Below are 21,081 nucleotides of genomic sequence, written 5' to 3'. Positions count from 1 at the left end.
AAGGAGCTATGGAGACCTGGGGGGGGGGGTGCTCCACCCAGAGAAGGCAGAAGCTAATCACTGGGGGTGGGATGTGGACCTGGGGGATCCAGATCTTCCACCTTTTTTTACTCAACAGAAGCTTACGATGGGGCTGGGGAAAGAAACATTTATTAAACTCCTAGTTATCTTTCACCAGACACTTTTATATTCCTTATTTCATGTAGTCCTCAAAACATTTCTGGAAGCAGCAATGACTATTTTTTTTATCCTCACCCGAGGACATTTTTCCATTTTTTGTTCAGATAGAGTGGGAGGGAGAGAGAGGAAGAGAAACATCGACACAAAAGGGACACATCGAGTGGCTGCCTCCTACACGACCCAACAGGGCTGGGTACAAACTGCAACCGTGGTACGAGCCCTTAGCGGGAACCGAACCTGGGTCTCTCTGGACCGCAGGCCGATGCTCTAACCGCTGAGCCAAACCAGGGCTGACTTTTTGTTTTTTAATGTAACAAATGAGAGGGTCAAGGCTCAGAGAAAGTAAGAAACTTACTAACGATATGCTCCAGCTCGTAGGGACCGTGTGTGTCAGTGCTGGCTGTGTGCTCGCGCCCTGGGACGGTGCCTAGCTCGGAACAAGAGCTCGATGAATAGCTGCTGGAGAACGTTCTTTCCCAGGGCGGAAGAGCCAGTGAGCGATGAGACCTTCACGAAAGATGAAAAAAGACCTTGTGGGATGAAGAAGCGGTTTGCATAACTAATAGTGAACTAAGCAATGACTGATTGATAATGTCACACCATCTTTCTTCCCAGGATTTGGAGGTGTCTGACAGTTAGCTCACTTGTCTTTTAACCATCCTGGCAGTATTTCTGCCAAGTGAGGGGACACGAGGCAGGGAACCATCCCTTAAGAGCCGAGCACACAGCTCAGGGACAGAACACCGCTCTGCTCCCCGCCTACTCCTTCCCACACCCTAGAAACTTCAGGGCTCTCTCTCTCTGTAGACCCTTCCAGGGACAGGGCCTCCCCTTCTCCCCCTCACTTAGGAGGGGACTATCATGAACCTCAGCAAGGAGGATTAGCTCGAACTTCACCTTGGGCTTTTAGTAACTGGTGAAGTATTTAGACAGCCTCTCCTTGTGTGAGGGGCTCTCTAGGAACCCAATTACCCCAGGGTTTCACTGTGAGCCTGGAACTGGAGGAAAAAGCAGTCAGTGACACAACCTGAGGACTTAAGGACTTGGGCTCTGTGTCTGATGTGTCCGTCTCTTGTCGGGGACCGGCTCAGTGGGTTTGTCAGGGGAAAGGAGCAAGGCGGGGGTCAGCCCACCCTGACCTCTTTATGCGTCTCTGCTCCAAAGCTTATTAATGTCCCAATTCTCAGTCTCTTCCTTTAAATGTGTAAATGCTAACTGTAGTTTGGGATTAATCCGTTTATTGCACAACTTCATAAAATCAACCATACATGTTGATTTTAGTCATTGAACCCCAGGGGTGCTCTCATCGTTCAGGTTCAGTGGGAAGCTCACATTAGACTCCTAAATACACCTTTGCCAACATGTCTTAAAAGCTTATATGAGACACAGAAGTCTTGATTAAATTCAGATGACAAGATATCCTGAGTTGATTTTTCTCATTTAACATTAGACTTTCTTGATATAAGCGGCGCAATAAGAAACGAGGCATAACTGGGTCTTGCTTTTAATTAAACATAGAGATATATATTTATTCATCTACTAGCTTCACTAAGACACTGCTTAATTTTCATCCATGCTGTTAATTTTCCCCCCGTAGAACTGCATTCTTGTTAACCTTGCTTGGATGCAATTAGTTGTGCCGTGTTTATCTTTCCGGTTCCACAGTTAATGCCAGCGTAGAAACAATTTATTTATAGCTTCCACTGCTCAGAACATCCTTCCCACTGAAAATTCATTGACAATGCCACGATTCACAGTGTACTTTTATTTGGGATGGAAGAAAGCAAGGGGCTGGTTTGGAGAAAGAAATGAGAGGGAGGTGTCTACACAGTACTCTTTATTTGGTTACAAGTGAGGGACACCGTGCCCACATGTTTTGATATAATTATGGAGCTGTGATTGGCTCTCTGCATTACTTTCTGTCCTCCAGAGACAGGTGACAGGCTGAAAAAAGACTCTGGTATAGCTATCACAGCTCTATACACCCAACAAACACCAACAGTGAGGCATCCTTTTATGGTCTGTGATGTATTGATTTGCCATACATCTCTGGCCAAGTAGAAATCAGGAGTTAGAACACCGACATTTGGGGACAGTTCAAATTCCCTCTCTATGGAAAGTATATAAAATTGTAAGCTTTAAGGGCTTGCTAGGAAACCATGCCTTCAAATGAATTTGAAGCCCTTAATCAAGCATGCTACGGCAAGTTCAGCACCAGCTCGGAGGACAGAGGCCAGACAGCCCGCTTGCCATTTGATTCCCCCTTGAACCTGGCATCTTTGGCCACATGAGTAGGCGGGAAGAAGTAAATAGAAGCCACTTCCAATTCACAGCACGTCTCACTGCCTTTATCTATTTTTATTTTTTCCCTACAGCCGTTCAGAAGGACGGATGGAGCAAAGACTCATTTTAGAGAAGAGGGAACAGGCTGATTACAATATAACTTGAGCCAAACCCCTCGACTGAAATACTTCCATTTGTGAAATATTGACCAGGCCTCGCTATTTTTAATATCCGTCTTCACTCCCATATATTTAGATTTAGTTTCTGCTGGTTATTAGCCTAACGACAGTTCTAAGTTCTTCATCAAATTCTATCTAGAATGATTGGAGGGCCTGCTCTTAACACATTTAGAAGTTTCAATAACCAGCCGCTGACATGAAGGAGCCGATGGATGTGCTGAGAAATGCTGGCAAGATGAGGGGACGCCAAAGACTGCGCATGTGCTGCCCACAAGCTCCCATCTGTTTTGCCTTTCAGGAAAGGGTCCACAGGGTTACTCGATGCCTTTCTCTGCTGTCACCCCCGTCCTCGGACTTCACTGTGGGCACCAGAGGGTGTCCTAACAAGAATACTGTGAACAAGTCTGCAGTGTGGCTGCAGTTGTCACACAGTTTTACACTCCAAGTTGTTTTATGTTCTATTTGCTTCTTTGGCAATAACCCATCACTGGAAAATACGTGTTCGCGTCTATGTCATGCTTAGCTCTAGATGGCCACGCTCAGGTTTCTCCTGCTTCGCCAACGTTGAATAAGAATAGGGAAAAGAAAAACAGCTCACGGTTCCTGAGTGTTTATACCGGGCCAGGCACTGACTGTGCTAAATGCTTCACATGCATTATCACATTTACTCTTCATGTTTAACTTGCATTTTACAGACGAAGACAGGGAGGCACGGAGAGGTCAGGTTACACAGCTGATGAAGTGCAGGGGGTGGGCTCTCTGACCCAGTGGGCGCCTGTCCTCTGAGCACTTGCACTGAGCCAGCTCCAGTCCTCCTGGTGCAAGAAGAGATGACGTCTAGAAGCGGACACAGCATCTCGGCTCCATAGAAACTATTATCAGAAAACACTGAATCTCTGTGCCGCCTTCCCAGGGTAAGAATGAATGCTCTCAGCTATCCTTGAGGGCACTAATGACGGCTATTATTGTTTTCCGGTTCACACTTAGCCAGTTCTTTCTCCTCTTTACTTTCAGGCTAATAATTAGATTTAAATCCCTGACAGGACTCTAACCATCACCCCAGGGGGTTGTAGGTTTCTTTACTATTGCTTGCAAGGATTTTATTTTTTTTAAAAGCGCTGTGAAACTATAAGTAAGTTACACTGGGCAACAGCTAAAAAAAAAAAATCTATTATCTTGTGGAGTCTTTTGAAGAACACACGCTGTTCTCTCTGGTCTCACCTTGAGAGATCAGCTCTTATTTTTATCTCCAATTTGAAGAATAAAAATACCCAGGAGGACCAGAGAAGGTAGACTCATAAAATGTTGTTTTCATCAGCACCTGTGTAATGGCCAGGTTCATTTGGACAGCATCCAGGCACTTGAAATATGTCGATGCGAGAATTTTGTTTTGTTTTGTTTTTTCTTTCCTAAATTTGGTTTCTACATATAGTGAAAATTATTGTGGTTTTGCTTCTCTGGGGATAAAATAAAGAACAGTTCTTTCTATGAATAAATTAATCTCGGCCTCTGTACTGGGTTGAGCAAGGCATTTTGCAGAGAGCTGTTTACCCACCAGCACTCTGTCCTTGGACACCCAGACCAATCTGTGACAGCACTAAAGTGGTTGCAATCATGGAAAACAGATTTTCTCTGTGTGAGAAGACTCAAGATGGGCACTTTACATCCTTTGAGGAGCAAGACAGAGTCATATAAATAAGTACCTGGCTCAGGTGGAGATGCTGGCCTCATTAACACCTGTTAAAGCCACTGAGTGGCCTGCCAGGGGACTCAGTCACTTAGGAAAAATCTGTTCTTATCATTTATATTATGAATCCTTTGGAGAATCCCAATTGCTTTTGATAAGGGAGGCCAAGAGCCTGTTGATTTCTCTATTAAGTTTTGTCTATTCATAAGGAAAACAATTCTGGCCAGAAGGTCCAAGGATAAGATTCAGTACCTATTCCATGCAAACCCTTTAGCCAAATATTTTCCAGGCGATTTTCCAAGGATATAAAAACAATACAAGCGTATTTTATTTTACTAAATGTGATGCTTTTGAAAAAAATGAAGAAAATATATTTGCATAATTTCAAGCATGGCTCTTTCAGGCAACTGATGACTGTCCCGCAATCTATCAATCAGTTTAAAGCATAAAGAACGATTCCATAATCTTGTGACAGCTTTCTTTGAATACAGGTGAGAAAAAATGATATTTGTTGTTTTTAAATACATTCCTACATAGAACCAAAGCAATATTTTCTGTTCCATTTAATAATAGTTGTGACCAGAACAATCCCTGTTGATAGCTAGACATATAGCTAAAGACAGGAGACACAGGCTCTATTGAATCCAGGACAATTGAGTTTTTTAAAACCCAAGATATATACCTAACCAATTCAACCGTGAGAACTGAACACCTGATAACATTGCAATAAAGGACGGTTTTTTCGGGTAACCAAATATATGTATCCTCTCACTTGTGAAAATGAGGTCTAGGAACATCACATTCTAAAAATGTCTGGCTGAGCTGGGGGTGGGTCCTCCCTGGGGAGTGACGAGCAGTCTTAGAAGAGCTGCTTGGGAGGTGGGGTGGAGGTGGGGTTGGAGGTGCAGCCACCCTGGGGCTCTCACCCAAGGCGGTGGGCATTCGTCCCTACAAATGCTAGGGAAGGAGGGGTAGCAGCAGGGAGAGCAAAATGTCCAGCACTTTCCAGCTACCCTCAGCATGAGAGAGACTTCTCCCCACAGAATATATTACATATTCGATGGTTGTTTGCATACAGAAGTTCACTTCACCCATAATGCAGTTCAACTCCATCATCCCCCAAACAATGCTTTTCATAGAAATGACTAAGAAAGCCTTTATGGATTGATCAAAAACGCTAAGTTACTATTTATTTTTAAAATAAAAAAGTGGAGAGCTTCCATGGAAGACAAACGCCACGTTTTAAACAAATACACGTAAACTAGGTGGACAATCCATTTGTTTAAGAAGATGATCAGCTTGCAAAATTTCGCAGGCAATTCACAGAAAAATTAGAAAGCAAAAATGTTGTCTTGTTTTGGAAGGCAGACCTCTGATCAAACAGGGTTATTTTAAGAGGACCCAGGTGTTTGCCCTGGTGTTGGAAGGTCTAAGAGAACAACAGCAACAGTTTGCACAGTGGCTAACCAGCCTGGGGATGGACATCAGGTCGCAGGGGGACAGACACCAGGTCGCAGGGCAGCAGACATCAGGTCACAGGGGGACAGACACCAGGTCGAGGGGGACAGACAGGTCACAGGGGGATGGACACCAGGTCGAGGGGGATGGACATCAGGTCGCAGGGGGACGGACACCAGGTTGCAGGGGGGGCAGACATCAGGTCACAGGGGACAGACACCAGGTCGAGGGGGACGGACATCAGGTTGCAGGGGGACAGACAGGTCACAGGGGGATGGACACCAGGTCGCAGGGGGACAGACATCAGGTCGCAGGGTGCTCACCACCAACCGCGTCTCTCCTGACTGGACTCCTTCCCAAGCAGTTCTGACTGTACGAACTGGGAAGAGATACCTGCTTTTCCCCAATCGCCTATTTTCAGAGCTGAAAACTGCTGCCTCCTAGTCTAAGAGCCAAATAAATAAACAACTGCTAAGTAGTGTTCTGACCATTAGGTCCACTCGCTCCTATGCAGTGTGTGGTGCTGTCTTCAACCTCATTCTCAGTCCAGCCACAACTCAGGGTTCAATACTTCATTTCCCTCTGATCTGATGGATGGGGACTTGGGCATGAAGCTCATATGCGCAAAATAAACACTGGGTGTAGAGTCCCAGCACATTCTCACTCCTCACACCAAATACTGTCAGTGGTGCTTAAATCTCTGAGCTACTGGCGAAATCTCATCTTACGCGGACGGTGTTACCATAATCCATTATTTTCTAAAGGTGTCAAGCTTGAGGCCGAGAGCTGGAAGGTGAAATACACCTTCACGGGGGTTCTCATCGGGTTGAGGGCGGTTCTGTGCCATTCAGTGCTTTCTGAACTCCATTAGTTACTTCTGCTGAGGCTGAAAACGTCCTCGTAAATGCGTAGAAATTAAATCGCCTGTGAGGTAGGAATGAGACAGTACTTTGCTGCCAAGTATTATTCTCTGTTCAGAAGGTCTACAATCACACGTGCGAAGCGGAACCCCTCCGTGCCTGCAGGAACGCAGTGCTGGCTCGGACTGCTGCGCCCCGAATCTAACGGCGGCTCCTCACCCGGAAACAATCCCTTGATTGGCTTCCAGTGAGCATCGCCTGCCCCCCAGCACTCCTCCTCCAGATGGAACCCACCTCCTCCGTCCAGGCAGGACCCCGGCCTCGGGTCGGCGCAACCAGCGCACCGGCGATGCCCGGCCTCCGTGGCTGAGTGAGGGCAGCGCATGACCGAGGTGCAATCGGGTGGATGGGACGACTGAGAAAGGGAGGTACACCCCTTTTCCCCTCTCCTCTCCCTGAACTTGGAAGAAGGCGGGTCCGGGGTTGCAGTCAGCCCTGCCCTCACGCGCAATCTGGGAAGGAAGGCGACGGGGAGGACAGGAGAGCTGGAAGCTGGCCCTACACTGGATCCTTCCGATACTGTTTTTGGGCCAGAGTCCAGTTGGACACCTGCATTTTCAGTTATATTAGCCCATAAGTCCCCTTTTCCTTAGATTTAGGTTTTCTTTCACTTGCAATCAAAATAGTCTTAATTGATAACCAACTTAAATGGAGAAGCGCTTGGGTTTAGGGTTTGGTTTGGGAAGAGGCTGATCTCATTCTACAGAGGAGCAAGGACACGGAGGAGCAGGTCGGTGGGCTGTCTGACCTGCCAGGGGCCTCTGCTAGCTAGCAGACAGCCAGGCTAGAGTCCAGGGCTCTTGCTTTCTCATGTGATGGTTTCAATATACTGTGGGAAAAATCAACGCATTGGACTCGGACTTGTTTAAATCCTTTTTTTTTTTAAATCCTCACCTGAGGATATTTTTTCCATTAATTTTTTAGAGAGAGTGGAAGAAAGGGGGAGAGAGAAAGAAACATCAATGTGAGAGAGACACATTGATTAGTTGCCTCCCACATGGCCTCCGACCAGGCCGGGGATCAAACCTGTAACCAAGGTACATGCCTTTGACCAGAAATTGAACCCACGACCCTTTGGTGCTTGGGCCTACACTCTAACCACTGCGCCATACTTGCCAGGGCTGTTTAAAACTTTGCTCCGCCCAATTAAAAGTTTCCTTACTGTATATACTTTATAAAAAGAATTCCTTATACTTTAAAAAAGAATTTATAAGTTAATATTTTAAGTCACCTGTTTCATTGTTACCTAGGACATGAACTTGAAAATACATTCATTGATAACCAAACTTTCTCAGCAATGTGCTGTGATCTGCTGTAGTAGCAACAGAAACAGCCCAACAAAATAGCTTAAAATGTTTTATTAAGTATATGTAATATTACAGGGTAATATTTACAAAGTTATGTTTTTTAAATAAAAAAGTATCTTGGCAAAGACTGCAGATATTCAAAGCTTCAACAGTGATAAATTGATTTAATACATATAAAAAAAAAACCTTGAACGGTAACACAGCTGTAAAACAACTTTGGTCTTCAAATCACTGCGAAACATGGCTACTGACAATAGCACACCTTTGACTGCTCTGGTGAAAGGCCCCCACGAGAGGGCCTTGCCCATAGCAACACTGGAGTTTTCTTCACTTAGAATTAATGGAGATTCATCTGGTGTGGGATCTAATGCTCAACAATGGCTTCTTGTAAATAATGCTCCATTTAATAAAAACAAAAACATTTCCCTCTCTCACCAACCCTAGTAACAACACCTAAGATTCCACTGACGTTGCCTTATAGAGGAGCTTATTACAAATGCTCTTTTTTTTCCAGAAGGCTGAATTCATGGGAAAGCTGGTCTTAAATGATAAGAGCTGTCGAAAACCAAAGGCAAGAAAACTGCCCACTCACTGCTCATCTCTAAGAGTTACCTGGATTATCCTATTAGCCATGGAGAATGACTTGACAAAGGACCCCAGTGGGTGATGACAGTTGGCGATTTTGAAACTATGACACAGGTAAAACTGTCTCTAAATATACTCGCCATCAAATAAAACACAATGAAAAGATAAAGGGTTGCCCAACAATCATTTCTCTAGTTTCCAGGGATAGTAAATAAAGGGGTAGGTATTTCCATACATAACACCACCAATGTACATCTTTGAACACTTGTTTTAGGCCAAGAAAAAAATAGAGGTGGTATGGAGCTTAATTCTTACTGAGATGGAGGCGTAAACTTATTGCTTTGGAGCTTTATTAGCTCAAACGATAATTTGTTTGGTCACTTACTAACCTTATTACGACATCCTGAAAAGAGCATACTTCCAATTATGGGATAGTCTCATTATCTTAACTCTGACATTCTCAGAAATTTAAACAGCATGAACCCGGAGCTCCCAGGTGAAAAATCATTGCCTTTGAAGGTTTTCAGAGCATGTGAAATTTGTCAGAAAAAGAAAACTCTCTAGCTCACCCTATTAAAAATAGTGGGGAACCTGATACAGCCAACTCTCAATCATCAAACATACACTGAGTACCTAACGTATGCAAAACAATGCAGGAAGAGAAAGGACGAAAAACGCTTTTGCTATGAAGGAATTTTCAAATCAAGTGAGAGAAAGCAAGACAAACCAACAGAGCTAAGCAGAGACCAAGAAGTACCAGGAAAGGTAAGTCAAAATGAAAGAGGCAGCTAGGTAGATGGCGATAGACTGCAATGGGGAGTCTGAGGGGAACCAAGGGCTGAAGGATCATGTTTTGAGGCAGAGGGAAAATTTGATTTGGCCAGAAAGGTTGAAACAGTTGATGCAAAAATGACAAATGGCAACACTCTGAGGACATACAACAAATAAAATTGAAAGGAAGAGTCAGTGGCAAAAATCCGATCGGTGAGTAAAAAGCAGACTATGGGGAGAGAGAGATATATGATGCCCGAAACATTGTTAGCAATTTTAATTAGGTGTGACAGAAAATGGGGCGCCATGACAAGTCTGACTGGATGAGAATGAACTGGCCCAATGATGCCCAAGCAAGAGGGTTGCTGCTGCTGTGGTCCCTTTTCCAGAGAAGCTGACAACTAGGAAGAGCAAGAGCTGATTTCATCGGGCATGTTTCCGGCTCCCTCTGTGTGCTGTCCAGTGCTGCGGATGCCTCCCAAGACAGGCAACGTTAAAGAGAACACAAACGATGGCCAAGTCCCAAGACTGAACCCCACATAAAGGAGAGTTTACTGCATATTAAAAGATACATTAGTTTATAAAAAAGTTCACTATAAAGATGTTTCATACCTGACTTTTTCTTAATAGAGAATAAGAATTTGGATCTCTTTCAAGTCCATCTGCTTTTTTCCCGCCTTTCATCAAAATTGATTTATAAAGTAACAACTGATGTTACTAAAATATAAATATTTTCGGAAGGAAAAAGAGCAGCAGGAGCCGTGCTGTTTGTAGGAAGGAAAACAGCTCCCGTACATATGATACTGTTTTGGACAGCAACACAAAGAGGGAAAAATTATTTTCCTTTTTTTTTTTTCTCCAAGAAGCGCTGTCTTCATAGTGTGTTCAGTTTTCTGAGAGGCATCAGCAGGTCATAAATTCTGGTTTGCCCTGGGCAAACCACTTGGTCCCAATATGAACTATGACAATCAATTTGGCATAAAAGAGGCACATGGGGACATTCAGTGGACTGAGAAATAACTATTTGTAATGCAACTACAAACATGAGTGTCTTATTATTACACAAGCAGGAAGAATCTAGTATTTTTAGAGGGCACTGGTGAGCGGTCCAAAGACTTGGCAAATTATCTAGAAGTTTTAAAGTTTTAAGTGATCGAATATTCTCATCCAATAGAACCCCACCCAATAAAGATCTTTGTTTTAAATGTTTTTGCTGAAAGCATGAATTAGCATTTGCTCTCCTGCAGGTACCTCGCTGATGTCCGTACAGAAGAGGCATGTGCCTATCTTACACATGTGCACACACACACACCCACGAAGGAGGAAAACGAGTGCTAATAGTCTAAAAGTACTCCAGGCGATCACGACTGTCAGAATGTTAATTTTCTTCTAATGGGGTAGGAAACGTGGGGGTTTTCTTTTACTTTTCAATCTTGGAGTCGGGGGAATACGAGGCAGGACTACAGGAGGAAGATGATGAGTGTTTATCATGCAACATAGATACAATAGCGATAAAACCACCCTCTCGAGGGCTGGCCTCTGGGCCTGACAGCGACACACATTATGTTGCCATGCAGGGGACACATAGTTAAAACCTCAATCTTGGTTTTTCATGCCCCAGATCAGAAAAGAAGTGAAGAAACACTGTAGATTGTGCCTTCAAATCTGAGGAAGGGAATGCATATGTTACAACCATCGTTATTTTCGCTGAAAAGTGTAAACACACTTCTCTGAGAACGGGTCTGGCTCCTTTCTGCAATGATGCTACCATGTCACTGGACCATGTTCGAAGAGGAGAAAAGGTTGCTACATCTTGTACAGCAGAAGCAAGTAACAGGAGGACAAGACAGGGCTTAAAAGGGTGTGTGAATAAAAGAAAAAGACATCCATCAATAAAATCACCCTAAATCTGGAAAGGATCGATTACACTGTATGTTGAAGGAAGAATGTGTGAATGGCAACCCCCAAGAATGAATACCACAATCTCCATTAGTATCACATCACACGTAAGCAACACACACAGTGTTTCCAACCAAATTCCTGTTTGTACTTAATTTGCTATCTCCTTGGCCTAGAGGTAGCAGACACATTATTTAGCTGACACCATAATTGCCGAAGTGGCTGTGAACTGAGTTTGCTAAGGTTCGATGGAAGCCACTGGTTTTCAGTGATATCTCTGGGTGGGTACCAGGTCAGTGCCAGGCGATTCTCACACTGAACCAATTTAAACTGGTGACCTAGAGTCAAGAGGACCCAGGGTCTGAAAGGCATCATTCTTGGAAGTTGCCCACTCTACTTTTGCCCCTGATTGAAGAAAAATAACAACAGAAAAAAACTGGATCTCAATTGGGCACACAATCACAGATCATAATTCTTTTATTAACTAAATCACAAATGTTCTGAATAAAAACTTAACTATAATAGCCATTTAAAAGTCAATGATTTACTTTCTCTGACAGATGGCAGTCAGTTACTCTCTTGTTTTCTTCTCTTGAACAGTGAATGAGTCAAGGCCATGGTGCTTAAACACAGGTGCATTCCTTTCACAGCTCACTATTCTCCAAAGCAGAGTCCGGCACCTCTGTTCAGTTAGTCTGAAAAATTGAAAAGCGAACATTTAATTACTATGTGTCTGTTTTCTAGACATTAACAAATTGATGTATCTTAAAAATTTGGAACGGTTTCAGATACATAATATCTAAAAGCAAAGAAAAAGTATTTAGTCTTAGATTTACAAAGGTCACACACAGATACAAACGAGGCAAATCATTAGGCGTTTTCATCACAGTAAGTAAAAGGGCAATGCTCAATGAAAGTAAAGATCAGCAAAGTTTGATCATTTCCATTTGCTCAATTAGCTGAGGAGAAGCCAAGGGATGCTGATTTGATAAAGCAAAAGATATTGCTCATAGAACAATACCCATCACATTCACTGTAGATCTACATCATTCATTTAATTTAAGTGAAATAAACATGTGATTAGGTTGAAGTAAACGAGGAAATGGCACTATGGTTCCAAGGAGGGCAATTTGAACCTCACTCACAAATGAAGCAGACCCACTGTGAGCATCGTGCTGGTAGCTGTCAGCGGGAAGATCCCACCAGACAGACATTTAAAAATAACTGGCAAAGCTGAACAGCTATTAGCAAAATTAAGGACATTTCAAAGGTCATTACAGACTTTATAATGTGTGTTATGAACAAGCAAAAATTGCTGTATCTCCCAATACAGTGGTTCAAAAAAGAGTCACATCTTAAGGGAAATTTAAAAAGGAAGAAGTACTCAAGGTTCTTATGACTGGTTTTCTGACCATGGAGAAGGGGAACTCCATTTCTCTACTCAACTACAGATGAATGACTCCATAGTAGGACAAAGACAGAACAAATCAGTTTGAAATGAGAACACCAGAATGGAAACATGAACGAACCATGCCACAATCCAGGCACCAATTCTCTGTCTAATACCATGTAGTTTATTCCTACAAACCACAACTTTTTTGGAGGGCTGTGGTTAGTACAACAAAACATGCATTTTTGTAATAAAGGCCGTGACACAAACCTACAAAAGTGGACCAGTCTGTGCCTCCTTGTTGAACACAGCCTAGACATTATTTTAACTTCATCCACCAACACCCAAGCTGTGTGTTTTAACTCTTCTGCAAACGTTAATTGTACGCAGGAATATAGCCTCTTGAATTAAATGCTGTACCAATTTGCTACAGAGGTGAGCAGGTAGGTCACAGACTTTAAAACATAGAAAGTGAACTATTTACATGATCAACGCATGATAATAAACAGCAAAGATAAGAAGTTTTTGATAAGATAAAAACACATTAAAATGTAAACAGCACTGAAGTATCATAGCATGTTAAGGTAAAATTAAAATGAATACTTATAGCATTCAATATCTCTGACGTCTTTAAGGACAAATGTATGTGTCTGAAATATATAATACAAATTTTAAGTTGTCCCCCTCAAAAAGCAAAAACTGGAGTGACCAAACATTTCTCTCTCTCTCTCTTTTAAAATCCTCTCCCTAAAGGTTAGAACCAAGTTCCTTCCTGGTAAAGCAGAGATATTAAGCCTCCATGGATTACATGCAACAGAATCACCAACACAAGCACAAAAGAAACTCTGTCAAGATTATAAAGATTTGTGCCAGATTATCTATGTTATATAACTCCATCTAAAAAATGTTTTTTTAAAAGTGGTCATTTCTCTTTGCTCTGAGCAATATGGCTGGAGTATCTGACTGGTGACACTCGACAGCTTTTATAGTACTAGTTTTGCAATTTTAGCATAGTATATTAAAGTTGTATAAATTAAGAAATGTATACTTTTATGACTTGACAGTGTCCCTTTTATTTAAAAAGCCATATTTTCAAGAAGCAATTTTATTTCTTTTCAATGTCCATATTTTAACCAATTGTAGGTACGTTTTATACTTACCATCATTCATCATTCCTTTTGATTCTTTAAATGCTAAGAATCAGTAACAAGCCAAGCAAGAAGTTAGTAAGGTTCCACAATTAAAAATAATTTCTAAATAAACAAATGTGCAGTGATATCATGCCAACTATTCCACAGCTGTAAATCCAAATTAATTTTAGGGCATTTGATTGCAATGCCTTTCTGTGGATCATACCCCATGGTCCCCACAAAAAACAGTCCATTGAGAACATAGATCTAGATTTAGGAAGAAAGTGAAATGTTTGGTCTCACTCATGGTGAGAGACTATATCTTTCTAAAATTTATAAATCAGAAATTAAAATTAATTGAGATGCTTCTATACTGGGGTGCTATAGCACTTCATTCTCGACCAATATAAAAAGGCACAGTCCCCTCGCCCAATATTACTCGGCTAAGGCATGCAACTACTTGGGAGACACAGAACAGTGCATTTTCCTCAGAGACGAGAACATTACAAAAGCAATACTTTCAATTCTTGATTAATAATCAAAAAAGAGAGGTCAAGGAAGAACAAAAAAAGAATTAGATTCTTCCCAAGGCACAGACAGAACATTCTAACTGCTTTTGGGACCAGTTCAAATTATGATCTGGTAATGGATCAAGGAAAATATTCAAGTTTGTAATAACCACATACCATTAAGGGGTTCCTCTACAGCTTTCTGGAAAATATTTAAAATATATTTATATAAAAATAGAATAAAAATAGAATTTATTCCATGTCCTTCACACTGAAATTTATATATGCTAATATTTAAACTATGTAGTAAACAGTGAATCCTATAGTCTAAAAGCAAGACAATAACAGTTACAAAGCAAAGCTTGCCAAATCTCACTAATTGTTTAATAATAACTGTCTTTTCTTAACTTTCTTTGTCTATGCAGAATTTCCCATCCCACCCAAAAAAATTATTAAAGTCCAAAATAAATAGCAACATAATAAATAATACAGTTAAACAAGAGATGAAAGCAAAACAATCATTTTTAAGTCATGCAAAGAAAATGGGTTAGGATTTAAGGGTCTGATGGGTGGATTATTTCTAGTAGAGGCGCAGGAAAAACTGTTGCGTGTTTGCGACCAATGTAGCTATGGCATCAATCGTTTTAGCATAAACACCTGTGGTAGAGCACTCCCACCTCCTCTTGCCCTTCAGGCATGTTTGCTGAGGCTTATCAGATTTAGCAGCGTAAGTAATCTCCACTTCCTGCCACACAGAGGAGTCTCACTTTTGGCATTCTGAGGGCACAGCTAACATTAAATCCTTTATGGGAAGATGAGTACAATATAGTCCTATCCAGGTCTGATTTGCATAAAGTAGCTTTTGTGTCTGTCACCATGATGAATCTCTATTTATTAAAGGTTTTTTGTTGTTGTTTTAACTTCTCCCCTCACTTATTCCTCTCGGTTTATCTCCTAAATGTACTCCTTTTTTTGGAACTTTCTTAGATAGCTTAATAAGATATCCAAGGTATAGTAAAAACTACAGTACAGTTTGGAGGAAGAAGCATGCTTATAGAACGAGGGGATGGAAGAAATGAATCATAATTCAGAACAGATATTTTAAAGCAATATTTACATTTATTTTATAGGTTATTTTAAATAAAATCAATTTAATATAACATTATCCCTCATTTTAAGCCTAAAATGCTGTTTTGTGTATGCACATCAAATACACCCAACAGAGGAGGCAACAGATTGGAATCAGCTTTTCTTTAACAGAGACAATGACCATTATTCTTACACATAAACTTTCCAGTACTGGGTATGAGAAGTTCGCAGTATCTTAAGGAATAATTTACTCTATCCCACTGCTACTAAATGATCAAGCATAGGTTTTAAAATAGAATTGAATCTATTTCTGCAAAGGTCATTAAATGACTTCAACATTCTCTTAATTTGATGTTACACTAAACAGAAAGCAAAAGGGTTCAATATCTCAATTACCATTCCTCAACTAAAATCATCAAGTGATCAGACCCAATTCATTTAAGGAATTTTAACTTACCCTAGGAGGTTGTATAGTCCTCTGATTGGAAGCTGATTAAATTTAAAAATAAGAAAATGAATTTAATAAATGAAAGTAATTAAGGGAACACACTGTTTAATTTTAAAATAAAATGTTCAGGGCTAAAACTGGAGGTGCCAGAAAGTCCACTCAAAGAGTTCCAGTTTTGATAGTCTATTAAAAAATACAGAACATTCTTGATTATATGAATTGACAGAATAAGATGATGCAAACAACCCACCTACATCAAATAATAAACACACATCTGCTCATTTGCTCATACCATAATCTTCCCCAACTTTGTGGTGGAAAAGCGCTGTCATCTACTCACCCCACTGTAGACTCTACATCCCTCCCTACCAAGAGGACAGAATGTGACAAGGACCAGTCTCTGCCTCGACCCCATCACCCTTAGCCCACTGCTCTTGTTCCTTGTAGCCTGGTCTTCGTTTTCCTTTCTTTCAAGTTTCAAAGCTCCAGACAGGTAACACACGAACTAAAACATTCAGATGCCTCTGAGTATAAAGAATTATTCTGGACAGCTAGTTTTAGCTACAATCAAGCTCTTCTCTGTGTGTTCCTTCTTAGCTTCCTCTTCACTGCTCTTGAATGGATTGGTTAATAAAGATGAAGGAATATAGGGCATGACGAACATGCATGACAAAGGAAAAAGAACTGCTCTAGTTGCATAAAGACAAGAGAACTTCTTTACAAAAACCAAGTAGGGAGGATCCAGAGCAGCTAAAACCAATCAGAGTCCTGCAGATACAAAAGCCTCAACCAGCAACACCCTGTGAATGATTATGTAGGAGGGTGATGTTACTGGTGACAGGAGTCAATCCACTGCTCTCTGGACTGGATGATAGCACCGCATTTGCTTATTACCAGATTGATGTAGGCCCCCAGAACTGCTCCAGTTTTCCATGCTATTTACTCACTACCATTCCTCCAGACCCACTTTTTGAAGCTTCCAAAGCTGATGGGAAGTGGAGGTGAGTGAGAACCAAGGGCAACCACTGCATAGGTGAGCCAGAAGCTAGTAAGGCACTCTGAAACAGAGAAAATGACAACCGACTGGGCTGGAAAGCTTCTTTCTCCCACTGAAATCTGAAGGGGGAGAAACAGAATGAAGACTAGAAAGTTGGTGATGGTAAAGGAAGGTGGCAAGGGAGGTCAGCATGGAGAAGCTCAAAGCTTAGAGCTTTAGGTAAGAAAAGCTATCAGTGAGATGACATAAATAGGAAGAAAAAATAAGGACATAAAGGGAAAGGGTGAGCTAGGCTGGCTAGCAGGTACAGAACCACAGAGAGGAACTAAGTAACTGTTAACTGGCAGAACGGCTAACCAACTATGGTTCCTGAGAGGGCAATATGATGACTCAATCCTTTGAAACATACTGGATCCTTTCTATTCCTAAACTACTTCTTGCTCCTTCTGTGAGGCCCAGTTACATATCTGGTCTCATGAGATGCCACCTCTGTTACTATCATGTGCGGCCTACCTTGCTGGAGGTAGCTAGAGAGTGGTTTCTACTTGCAACCAAAAAAGAAGAAAACCTCTTTTTAAAGTACTGTGGAGTGAAATGGGTTTGGGAATATGAGTGAATTCACATTTAGCAACCTTCCAAATAAGCCAGGTGGAGTTACAGAATTTTATTAGGCACCATCATGACTGTTACATGTATATAACTCACTTCAACTAAGCCATGCCCTCTGTCTATGTTCAACCAAGGAAAACAGAACAGAGCAGCTATGTAAATTACTGATTGCTAATGTGAAGGGTCAGAGGTAAGACTTTAGAGTTGTATTTTTGAACTCAGAAATTTATTCATCAGAATTAGTAGTAAGAACTGCCAAGTAGTTCCTTTTCTATCCCAATCATGTGTGGAGAATAGTTCCTGAGGTCCAGTTCACAGGCACAAAGGACACCACATTTGGCCTATTCTGAAAACAAGAGATCTAGAAAGAACAGTGATTCAAAGGCACACAGGTCAGCTGCGATCCCTCCAATATTATAAAACCAAACAGTGCAGAAGTTCATTTCACTTGAGTTAATCCTCTCCAATAAGCATACGACCCAGGTGACAAAAGGGTGATAGTCATTTACCTGCTGCCACCATGGGCCTAAGGCACTGACAGCCAAAAATATATATATATATTTTTTAAAGCCTTAAGCATTTCATATCAGCTCACTTGCAATGTTTCTTGATTTGTTCTTCTCTTCTTGAAACACTTGGCACATACCATAAATATAGATTGTGAATTTTCAGAAATACTCTTTTCTGTTCATACCAAATTCACCTCTCCTCAACAATGGGCAAGACAATATCGCTGACTTTTTTATCTCTTTCTCTCTCTGTTCCATGTCATTCTAATATATGAGATGTGGTAAATCTGATTTCTGACTGCTAGTAGGTTGATTTGTATCAAAATACAATTATATGTCCTTATACGGGTAATGGCTTTAAAAAAATTAACAAGTATACAAAACACCCTATATAAACAATAAGCTTAACTTGATGCAGTTTAGTTAGTGCCTTTTAATCGTCCATATGTTCTCACATTGTTATTATTCACAGCCCCTAATTTCATTGTATAAAATTTAAATGCTTCCATTAAAAAGCAATCCAACACAGTTAAAAAAGACGACCAGAAAAAAAAAAAAAAGAAAGTTAAAATCTTTCTCCTTAAAGTAACAAGTAAGGCGACAAATTTAAACTTGGAAATAATGAAAATAATAAAAGTTGAACTTTTCATGGGGACATTAATTTAATCTTTAAAAGAGAGCTTGGATTTCTTTTTTAACTCTCTGAGGATTTTATTGCATTTTAGTCAAGACATATTCATTAGGCTTTTCCAAAGGTAAAAGTTATTTTGGAAACGTTTACAATTTTTACTTCCTGATTCAAATGCTCACATTTGCAACCTTAATGTTACATATACACTGTCCCTCGCCACTTCACGCTCCGACGTTGCAGCTTTACTCTACCGTGGTTTTTTCGAATATAGTATAATATTTGAAAAAACTGCGACAGAGTGCAGCCGTGCACGTGGAAGCGCGAAGTGGCGAAGACGACTGTGTATCAATAAAGACTCCTACTTCGCAGAAATTCATTTATCGCAGTAGAGTCTGGAACTGATTAACCACGATAAATGAGGGCTGAGTGTACTCAGATGTACAGATCATGTACGAAAAACACATCCTTTTCCTAGTCTACCACAGTGTCTAACGAGCAACTTCCCTGTGCCTTTGCTCTTCTCGCCCTTCAACTGAAGGCAGGTGTGCCTCTGAACCCTGGCAGCAGACAAGCTGATGTGAAAAGTCAATTTAGAATATTCTCACCATATCAATAAAATTAGACTCAATTCTTTTTTTTCTTTATTGATTTTTTTAGAGAGAGAGAGGAAAAGGGGGAGAGAGAGAGATAGAAACATCGATGAGAGAGAATCGCCTGGCCGCCTCCTGCGTGCCCCCCACTGGGGATCAGGCCCACAACCTGGGCATGTGCCCTGACCGGGAACAGAACTGGCAACCTCTTGGTGCATGGGTGGATGCTCGACCACTGAGCCACACTGGCTGCGCTGGACTAAATTCTTAACTTACATATGATATATTTATATGGTAAACTATGATAAAGAAAAAAATAATCTGGGGAAAGTTTCATAATTTCACTTTCACTTTGATTTTAATTTGAGAAGAGTACGTTTGTAATTACATTGGTTTCCCCGCCTTCTTAGGGATGTCGGCAATGGAGAAGCGGGGAGAGCAAGGTCAAGAGGGTGGCAGCCAGAGAACGCCTATTCCCACCTGAGTCAGTATCTCCAGACCTACTGACAACTGTACTGAACATCATTCTTTGTTAGACATGGACGGCATGGGGGAGCATGGCAGCAGAAGGGGGGGGGCAAACCAGATAATGAGAGGAAAAAAGAACAAAGATCTGACCACCAGTCTGTGACATCTGATACTACATAATATTGGACGGACACTGCAGCTCACATACTGCTCTCAGGCATTCATAGGGGGCAACATAATCAGCAGTGTCATCTTCAAGAACCAGACAAATGGTGATTAGAAGACACAACAAAAATAGAATATGTATCAACATTCAGAATGCGATGCTCATGATAGCTACCAAGTGAATAACATTCGGCATCAGAAGTCTTAATTGTATTCTAGGAACTTATGAGGCATGAACTAAGAAAATTTCAGTGACAGAAATCTGACTTTATAAACACATAAACTAAAGTACTTAGATTTTACTTAAGTACTACATATTAATTATCTTCTTAATAAGCATAAAGTAAAAGGAGACAAAGTATATATAACAGAATTGAACTCAATGATCAGTCAGCCAAAGCTGAAGTTCAAAAATAAAATTTCTTTGAAAGTATTGTGCAAGTCATATAAAAAATTGACTATTTGAATTTGTTAAATTAAAAAATTTGAATTGAATGATTCAAGGTCTTTATGAATTTTCAGGAACACATACAGTAAAGCTCACCTAAAGCAAAGCAGAAAGACTGAATGTTTTACTGCATTTATTTGTAACTTTTGACTATTTTGATAAATGTCCAAGAGTTTGCTTTATTTTATAAATTTAAAAAAGAGTATTTTTTAAGGGAGACTAATATAAACCAGATTGCAGGGAATATCTTTAGGCACCATTAAAAGTATCTGTCTCTATATCTGTATTACAAATAACTCATACAGCATCCTGTCAACTGAAAATTGGCAGATTAAATACACAGTTTAGAAACAATAAGTTGATTTCACACTTAGTAACAATTGATTTTTTAAAATAATAAAAGCCTGTATTTATTTCAGTGTATTACTTTTAACTGAAAGTATTTTTAAGTCAAGTATCCGAGGACACTGCTCTTTCACGGACAAAAGGGACAGATTCTGAAGGTCAACCCCGCCCACCTGGAGTGTCAGGCCCACAAGCGGAGGGAAGAGCCTGAGAGCAGGTGTCAGTGGAGCTCTGCCCAGGAGGCGATGGGCCTCTAACCTGAGGAGGGCCCCTCGCCCGCCGCCCTTTTCCACAGCATAAACGGCTTCTCCGTTCTAAAACACGAAGCCATTCTCTTTTCAACTAGTCTATAATCTGAACTGTTTATTAATGATTTCTACCCTTTTCATTAGTTACCAATACATTTCTTTGATCCTATGCTGTAAGAACCAACCAAAAGCATTTTCCAAATTATACAGCATGGGGCAAAATCAAGGCTTACAGT

The 21,081-nt window shown here is 40.9% G+C and overlaps 1 protein-coding gene across 6 annotated transcripts in view; it reads right to left on the bottom strand.

Annotated features, from left to right (window-relative positions):
* Positions 1 to 535: 535 nt before the first annotated feature.
* Positions 536 to 21,081, bottom strand: part of CD47 (CD47 molecule) — a 69,397-nt gene continuing 48,851 nt past the window's right edge. Inside the window, exons 8-12 of one of the 6 annotated variants that reach the window (XR_004956851.1) lie at positions 15,845 to 15,876; positions 14,476 to 14,500; positions 13,820 to 13,852; positions 11,818 to 11,964; positions 536 to 687 (exon numbers count right to left, since the gene is read on the bottom strand). Coding sequence is in view for 5 of the 6 variants with exons in the window: in XM_036243804.1 (XP_036099697.1) it covers positions 11,960 to 11,964; positions 13,820 to 13,852; positions 14,476 to 14,500; positions 15,845 to 15,876 (95 nt within the window). In the remaining variant the exon portion in view is untranslated. Of the gene's footprint in view, positions 688 to 8,134; positions 11,965 to 13,819; positions 13,853 to 14,475; positions 14,501 to 15,844; positions 15,877 to 21,081 lie in introns of those variants that run through there. The other 5 variants (XM_036243804.1, XM_036243805.1, XM_036243806.1 and 2 more) reach the window with 5 other exon arrangements.

Source organism: Molossus molossus, unplaced genomic scaffold (assembly GCF_014108415.1).
Source record: "Molossus molossus isolate mMolMol1 unplaced genomic scaffold, mMolMol1.p scaffold_m16_p_5, whole genome shotgun sequence".
Classification (NCBI taxonomy): domain Eukaryota; kingdom Metazoa; phylum Chordata; class Mammalia; order Chiroptera; family Molossidae; genus Molossus; species Molossus molossus.
The sequence above is the reverse complement of the archived record's forward strand: the minus strand, read 5'-3'. Positions and strand labels throughout refer to the sequence as shown.